This window comes from Aplysia californica, unplaced genomic scaffold (assembly GCF_000002075.1).
Source record: "Aplysia californica isolate F4 #8 unplaced genomic scaffold, AplCal3.0 scaffold01125, whole genome shotgun sequence".
Classification (NCBI taxonomy): domain Eukaryota; kingdom Metazoa; phylum Mollusca; class Gastropoda; order Aplysiida; family Aplysiidae; genus Aplysia; species Aplysia californica.
Window position 1 is genome coordinate 89,947 of NW_004798395.1, and position 8,945 is coordinate 98,891.

Genomic DNA, 8,945 nt, shown 5'->3' on the forward strand with positions numbered 1-8,945 from the left:
CTCGCAACTGCATAAGGTCATATGAGCGCCAGAAGGTGTTACAAGAGAGTAACAAAGATAAAAAAGAAGAAGGGGACATAAGGACGATAGATGTTTAACAGGAAAGAAGAAGCAAACCACACCAGAGCACCCGCCAACCACCCACTGAAAAGTAAAAGAGTGCGGAGAAGGAGCAAGATCAATGATAGCCAGAGGGAGAATGGTAGGCTACAAGAGCCAAGAGAACGTACCTCTATAGAGAGAAAAAACACAAAAACAGGTTGAAGCATTTTATATTTTATTTGGCAAAAATATATAACGGAAAGAATAAAAAAAGAAAATGCTGCTCTTAAAATGATAAATATCTTACTACTATCATTTTCAGGTTTACAAAAGAAACTAAGACATTTTATAGAATTTATAAAAGCTACTTTCCAAGAACAAAAAAAAAAAATGGAAGGATAAATTGCCCAAGGTAATTGTACATGAAAGCAAATTAAGTTTGGACAATGGTGAAAAATAAAAAGGAAGTTATGAAGTGATCTAACTTTAAAAAATGGCCAACCAAACAAATAAAATATAGGCGAGTCTAAAAAACGTCATAACGCCAGTAAAAGCCCACCTTCATTTCATATCTGGTAGCTTAGCACAGGATACAAATCTATGCGCTCATGGGGATGGGGGAAATCTATGTCACAGTATACACAAAAACTTGCAACGTAACAGATGCAGACCACACAGTTACAATACAGAAAACCACAATCTTTGGCCAAATCAAACTCCAAATAATACATGACATGTACAACAAATGTTCATCTATGTGCTATGTTCCTGCTGTCTTGGGAACTAGTCCACAATGCTAATGCCAAAATAAAAGGGGGGGGAGGGGGGGTTAAACAAAATTAAATGCATACTATGAGCTTTTTTTTTCTTTAAAAAGTACCTGGACCCTAAAACCAGAGCAAAAGACAAATTAGTATAAAAGCCCAAGTAGACAGTGTGAGTGTAATGCCATTACTGGAAAATAAAGCAAGAACTATGACAAAACATTTTGCTTGTGGTCATCAAAAGAAAATTAAAAACTTGTGCAATTGGTCAAGATGAATATCAGGTGCAGCAAGCCCATTACATCCTCATGCTGCCAAGCACTTGGGACCACATCCTTTACATCTTTCAAAGACTAATGGACTAGGATTGTATTCATTCCCAAGCGCTTCCACAAAATCAAAAACTATGGGAAGGACAAAGTGCCTTGGGGAAAAAGAAAGGCCCACAGTACATTCATCGGTAACATTAACTTCTAATACAGAAGTTTTTCCCCCCCTCCTCTAATTACCAATACTACATCAAGTGTTTCTAGCCAAAGTAACGCACACATGTACAAAACTGGGGAAAACGTACAAATTACACTCGGAAATAAGGCAAATGCAAGGCAGATTCAAAACCAGAACACATTGTGAAGCGTTTGTTAAAACCAGAAACCTCTGCAAGGAAAGGATACAACACCATGAAAGGAAAGGTATTTTTAAAAAAAGGAAAGAAAGAAAGAAAAAAGCCCCCAGAACTATGTCGTGTTGCCTGCAAGGGTCTTACTTCCTCGGTTCCTTTCAAGGGACCATCTAGTAGAACCATTCATGTAGGACCCCCCCCAAAAAAAAAACAACAAAAAAAAAAACACAAAAGGGTGGAACAAGCTATCAAACCATTGCATTGTTTTTAAAAGATTAACGGCACCACAAAAACACAAATATACATGTACATCTGTCAGGGACAATGGAAACAGGATCGGTAGGGTGAGATGAGATCTCAGGGGAAACGGGAGGACGACAGAAACTCAAAAAGATTATTCAAAATAATGCGCAACCACCGCACACTTTATAAATATGCAACTACCTGCAAGGGACATCTTTAACCCTTTCCTATTTGTGCTAGTACAAAAGTGCTTACATGTGTATTAACATTTACATGACATGTATAATCATGGGGAAAAACCTCAACAAGTACACACAACAGGACAAAACTAATTCCCCGCTCGACCGCCTCTTGTCAAGTCTTTAACACAAAATTGTTTTCAGCAGTACAAGTGAAAGTGTTCAAATAATAATTTCCAGAAATGTACAGGATAATGAATTCCATAATATGAGAGTTGAAACATCTGAGACATCTTTTGGTGATACAATTTTGGACCCTTTGAAATGAAATAAGAAATGATAATGTGTATGTAAGAGGCAGAGACTGAAACATAGGAGGATATTCAAATGAACGTTGCAGTATAAAATGATACAAGAACTGGGAGTGAAAAAAAATCATAAGCAGATGACATTACCAAACATTTGCCCCTGGACGGTGAATCGTAGTGATAATCCGAGATGTCCAAGTGAATATCCTCCCATGATTTCAAGGATGAGGAGATGCCCTTAAAACATATGCCAGGCTTTCCTCCATTCATATATCAGTTAAAGCACACCAACCATGCACCCAGTAGCAAGCATTCCGGATAAACACACTTGCTCCATGCACACAGTTTTCCATATAGTCAATACTGTTTTTCCGCACTTTCATTGCACTGTCAGGAGGATTAAACCCTAAAAGCCATCCACGAATTTCACTGAACACATTGGCACCAGTCAGTTTTCTGCACTGCAAAAACTTTCAAGTCACTCAGTACTCCACAGCACTAGTCCTTTCACACGAATAACTAGTATCAGTCTAAAAGCGGTCTTTTATACAAACATGTTTTTATAAAATGCATAGACCTGGAACACAAACTGAATTGTCTCTAATGCATTCATGATCGTTGAGCCTCCAAAAGTCTGAGCTGCTTTTCAAGATGTAACCGCTTTTGTACCAAACTTTCTATCTCATCTGTTTGTTGAGAGTCGAGTCTTCTCAATTCTTTGATGTAATTTGTACCCTCATTGAGAACCATAACTTTAGAGGCTTTAGCATGGTGCCTGATCTTTGGAAGTTCTACTCTGAGGACTGCAAATAAATCTGCTAGCTTCTGTCTGCGATTCCTTTCCAGCTGGTTGTGATGGTGCTGCTTCTCTTTGTCGGAGATATCGATGTTGTTTGCCATACGTTTCCTGCTGTGGGTCCGTTTGGCCATGACAGTTGGTCTGCCAGTTTCAGTCAAAGAAAGATTTGACCCGGGGCTCATGGCATAGTCGTGGAAGTTGACGCTGTTACTGTTCGCAAGAACGTGTGTGGGTGCAGATTGTTGCTGAGGGGATTTTGACGACTTCTTTTCTTTCTGCAGCTTGCGCTTTTGTCCAGATATAGTGTTTGAACGTCCCGCCATGAGGTTTTCGGCGAGAGAGGCAGAACTGGAGACACCCTGTGATGAGTTGACTCTGAGCAGTGATTTAGATGACGTGGACTGCGATATAAGTTTTGATATTTTCAGAAAATTGTCTTTCTTAGGGCTCGAAGATGGCGATGGAGTAGTAGAGGGGGAAGCAGAGCTTGAGTACTCTCCACAAGATCGTGGAGTCTCCGTAACTGTCTCAATGTCAACATCACTGTCGTCTCCTGAGAAAAAAAAAGGGGACAATATATAAACACAACTGACAATATAAGAGATTCTTTTACAAGGATGGATTACATATCATGTGACACTTGAATTTTCAAACCAAATAGCAATGGTTGTGCTAAAAACAGTCCTTTTTTTAACCAATACTTTTTGAATTATGAAATGGTTTCAAAATAGAAAAAGTAAATGCAATAGTTTTCAAAGTGTACGACTGTTGCACAGCCTGATATAATAAGAGTAAATTTGATTTTTTTAACCCCCAAAAAAAAATTAAAAAATTAAGACAGTTTCAATAAGTGTTTCACAGCACTTGCAACACAATATAAAATAAGGTCAAATAAGTGCCGGAGATTAGAGGTGTCACAAGAGAGTAACAAACACTAAAAAGGAGGGGAGATAAAGACGTTTGATAGGAAAGAAGATGCAAACCACACTAGAGCACCCGCCAACCACCCATTAAATTAAGGCTTAAGGCGTAAGGATTATTATATACGTAGCTTATCATGGAGAAGATGGTAGCATGAGAAAAAAGCCCTGGTGCAGATTGAGCAGAGAGAAAAACAACTAAAATTAAATGACAAGAGAGAAATTTATTGAGGTACTTCCAGCAGAGAAAACTAGGACAAACTTTCACAAAAACAAAATAGAAAACATTCAAAGGACAATTGAGATAAAAACCATTTTATACCTGGGAGGCCACTGTCTGAGTACGTAGATGACGTATCTGGAAAGGTCAAGCCTTCGGGTTCATCATCTTCTGGGTAATCAAGTCCGGAGAACGAGCTTTTTGTGAAGACATGGTACTCGTCAGTGTTGCTGGTGTGACTCCAGGCACTGAACACCTCTGGCTGAGGTGTTTGTTGCTGGGCGTTCTGTTCCTCCAGGGGGCACATGATTTGTCCCAACATAGAAGCACCAGCAGAGCTGCCTCCATCATTTAATGATCGGTCCACAGTAGACCCCATGAATGGATCCTTCAACTGAGGGGCCTTTTCTATCTTTTCTTTACAGTTGTTGCAATCCGCTTCACAGAGTAGCATAGACGGAGAGAAATCCAGTGTAACATCATGATAATCCATCATTTTTGCTAAATCCACAGTTGGCTCGTCCGGCAACAATTCCCCTTCACTTTCTGAGTTGTCAAATAGGCTTTCTCCAAAGAGTTTCTCTGTCATTTCTTCAAATTCGTTAGCGTCGAAGTCCAGAAAGGACGAGGACAGGTGGGGCGACCGCAAGTAATGCGCCTGCAAAGAGAGATGTAAAGAAAAAGATAAGCTTACAATGTCAAACTACAGTACTACAGAGAAGGCTTCTGGAACATTTTGAAGGGGGGGGGGGGGTGGTGGTGGTTACATAGACTCATAGAGACAAAACTTTACAGTGAATGTAATGCAGTTGGATGTTTTACGCCCCCCTCGACACCAATAAGATCCATTTGTGTGTGTGTGTGTGCGCGTGCGGTTTGGGGGGGGGGGGCAAACAATTCGATCTCTAGATCTAGATCCTTATAGATTTAGACGAATCTAGATCTAGATCTAGTCTAGATCTATATCCAATATGGAAACTTAGAATACAACCTTAGTCTGAAACATAATAATAGGCATTGATTCTAGATTTAGATCTAGAAAATCTAGACTCTAGGTGAACGTCAACAGACAAGTAAAATATCGTAACACTAACAACCAAGATGATCTCTAGATCTAGATCTAGATATATTAGATCTAAATCTAGATCTAGAAAGTCTAGATCTAGATCTAGGCCAAACATAGAGTCTAGATTTCTATGAACTCTGGTGCTCTGTGTATTTTCTATGGCTATGGACAATTCATGTCTCAAACTTATAACAGTATGGTAAGGATCCCCCGACCTTTGGACATGAGTGGAGAAATTAATATTCATGGGAACCTAAAATTTAAGGCCTAGATCTAGAATCTAGATTCTAGGTCTAAAACTAAAGGTAGGCATAGCCTGTAAATCTAGCAGAGCTTGAGGAGTTGGGAGACGGAGATGAATGGTAATCGTAATCAAAGTGGATGGCTAACTTGCGATGCCGTGTGCAGGCATCGTCTAGAACATATACCGGCGATACTCATCTTTCTCCATATGAGGCAAGATATGTATGTTCTAACTTAAAAAGCATCATTGTTTTGACTAGTAGTATAACACTTGTGACAATAACCTAAATTGATTCACAAAGTACCAGTCGGAACATATAGATAAGTCAGATTCCAACAATACAACACCCATTCGTTAAAATTAGTGTAACGTCCGTGTTTAACCGCAACTAGGCTCTGGCAAGGAAGAGGGAAGGAAGGAACCTCCCACGGACTACAGTGTCAATGAAGGCGCAAGTAACAGATCAACGGAACACCAAAAAGATATAACCTAAAACACCAGTGTGTTGATTCCTGTTGAAAACGGAAAAGATGTTCAACTTACCATCTTTCCTACTTCGCGACTTACTCCACAGTCTGAATTAAAATCTAAAACACCCGGCATACTCCCGTTCTTATGAAGAGCTGAGACCGATCTGAGCTGATTTCCACGCACGCCCTGCTGGATATAGATTAGCGAGCCCTGCTCGCAGCTGTATTACTACGCTGCATAATCATTTGCGGTATTCACAACCAAGGTCAGATTTACACATCACCTATTTCTTTGATACTGGCACCGTTTTATTTGAAATGTGTAGTTTGACTGATAAAGATAATGAAGTAGTTAATAAAAAACCCAACTTGATAGTATATATAACAAATTTTAAGAAAATTTGTAAACTACTTTTTATGTAGCACTGAGTAATCAGGTCCTTATGGCGGGAACCTATGTGGGCGGAGTCATGAATATGCAAGAGAGTTCATGACCAATGGCTAAGTCGCATGACTTCACCAACACTTGTTGAATGTGTCTTCAATGAACGTGCTTGCGGGGAACGCTCTCGCCTTGCGTAAAATTCGAAGTTGTACTCTGATTCGCCCCACTCGAGTGTTGTGGCGAGGTGAAGAGTAGGCCTTGGGCACCGCGTATTTTCCAAGTCAACTTCTGCGGCGCAGGCATCATAATTATTGGCACAGTAGGCCTAGGCTACCTCTCTTCGATGTTTCCATAGTCATGGGGAAACTTGAGAAAGTATTACCGCGTCGGAACATGATGTGCAATTGGCTAAATCTACTTGTAGAGTATGCCTAACTAAAAGTTGTTGTTTTTGTTTTTAAATGATTTCTCCTTAAACAAGAGGCGACCATGAAACACCGTTGCTGTTCTTTTTTTCCCCAATATCTCTGAGCATTGCTAATGCGACGAATGAGATGCCATAATAAATGTGTGTGCGCGCGCGCGCGCGTGTGTGTGTGTGTGGAGAGAGAAGTATGTTACGAACAGTGAGTTAATGAAGTCAACCCTGAAAAAAAAATAACGGCATGAAAAGATGTTTTATTTGTCCCAAGATAGGTTGTTTAAAATAACCGACCACCAAAACAAATCTCTTTACACTGTTTCCTTTTCTTTATTTTCAAAAAATAATTAGTTTTCATCTCACTCAAACAGCATATAAAAGAATATTATAAACAAAGAAGTGGACCCCCCCCCCCCCCCCCCACACACACACACAAAGGCCGAGAAATAAGAACTTAAAGCTGAAAGCCCGAGTAATGTGCATGCAATCTGCGTGAAGTCGCCAGATGTACTCACACCACGGTTAAATGTCAATGACCTTAAAGTTTATTTGACGTCATAAAAATCGAAAGCAAACAATTCCTTGTCGAGACTACATCTGCGAGCGTGAAGAATGAGGCCTTTCACAAAAAAGTCCTATTGTTATTGGTCAGTAATGGAGATCCTAGTTGACCTACATCTTAATATCTGCATCGATCACTTTGGGTATTTCCGAAGAAACTTTGAACTAAACGAGGGGAGCGCATGGGCAGGTACGCATTGAACGTCGCTCTGTTTCTTTAGATTCTACTTTAAAATTTTCAAAATGCTTTAAACATAATGTTTACGGTGAAAGGAAGAATTGTAAATCAAATTCAACACTGAAGTTGGAACACAGTCGTTGACACTTAAGATCTGTGTGAAGTTTTATTCATTACTATTAATTAATTTTTCTTAATCAACGTAAAATGAAATTTATGATGGTTAAGCAGTTATAACCTGCACTTAAGACCACCCCACCCCCTTTGCGGTTTTGTGGAAAAAAAATTGGCGGACTTATTGTTTATTGTATATAAATATATACATGTAATTAGGCCTACTAAAACACTATGTTATAATGACACTGCACAATGGGACCACATAATGTGTCTAAGATGACCACATTTCTCTTTGCCGAGGGGAGGTTATCCTGGGAGTTCGATTGTAATTAGATGTAAGTTTTATTGTTAATGCAGTTCATGTCATGAAACGTTCTGTTAGTTTATTTATTTTTAGGCAGTTTGAAAGGAGTTACGGTTCGCTTATTTATTCTTATTAGAGAAAGTAGAGAGGACATGAGTGAATGTTACGTATAGCAGAACAGTCAGACATGATATCATGAAACATGAAGAATAATTGTAGAACAAATAACAAAAGGAAAGTTGAACGACGAGGGAATGGGCTGAAGTAATCGTGAAGACGGAAGATAGATTGAGATCGAGAGGGTGATTAGAAACAAAAAAGTTTTTTTTTTAGTAAGAGTTGTTACGGAACTTGCAACACAATTAGGTCATATAAGTGACGAAGATTAGAAGTGTTATAAGAGAGTAGCAAACACAAAAAAAGGAGGAGAGATAAGGACGATAGATGTTTGATAGGAAAGAAGGAACAAATCGGACTAGATCCGCCAACCACCCGCAGAAATAGAAAAACATAATTTAATACAAGCATAGGTTGATATTGAAGAAAGACTAGTCCTGACGAATAAAAGATAAAGTAGTAAAGGAAAACCTGAGTGAGATAAAGTTGTAAAGGAAAACCTGAGTGAAAGAGTTGAATACACAGAAGAGAGAAAGGAGAGACGGCGTATATATACTATATAATGTACACGTATTAAGTATTATCATAATGTCCATGATCACCACGTCCGCCATAGCACACTGGCATTGTCATCATAGTAGCAGCTTTTACACGGAAAATGCCGATATAGGTGAAACCTGTCTCTTGTGTATCTTATCTGGTCAGTGTGGATAGTGTAGTAGTATCGGTCAAGAACTATGCATGCACTTGGATTCCCCGTCACAATGAATGAATAAAGATTCGTCCCAAGCACACACACAAAAAAAGCGGGAAAAGAAAAGACTACAAGAGCGATGATTCATGCTTCTATTCGGATAGACAAAATTGATAGGTGAAGCAGGAGGGAGAAGAGTCAGAGAAAGAAAAAGGAGGGAGAAAAAGAGAGAAAATGAAAGAGAGATAGAGAGAGAGAGGGAGGAGGAGAGAGAGAGAGAGAGAGATAGAG

At 39.3% G+C, this 8,945-nt stretch overlaps 1 protein-coding gene across 1 annotated transcript in view; it reads right to left on the bottom strand.

Moving 5' to 3' along the window:
* Positions 1–260: 260 nt before the first annotated feature.
* The window catches only part of LOC101864576, a 14,153-nt gene continuing 5,468 nt past the window's right edge, over positions 261–8,945 (bottom strand). The window contains exons 2-3 of the mRNA XM_013090054.2: positions 4,200–4,755; positions 261–3,510 (exon numbers count right to left, since the gene is read on the bottom strand). Of these exons, the coding sequence (XP_012945508.1) occupies positions 2,768–3,510; positions 4,200–4,755 (1,299 nt within the window). The 3' untranslated portion in view covers positions 261–2,767. The remainder of the gene's footprint in view (positions 3,511–4,199; positions 4,756–8,945) is intronic.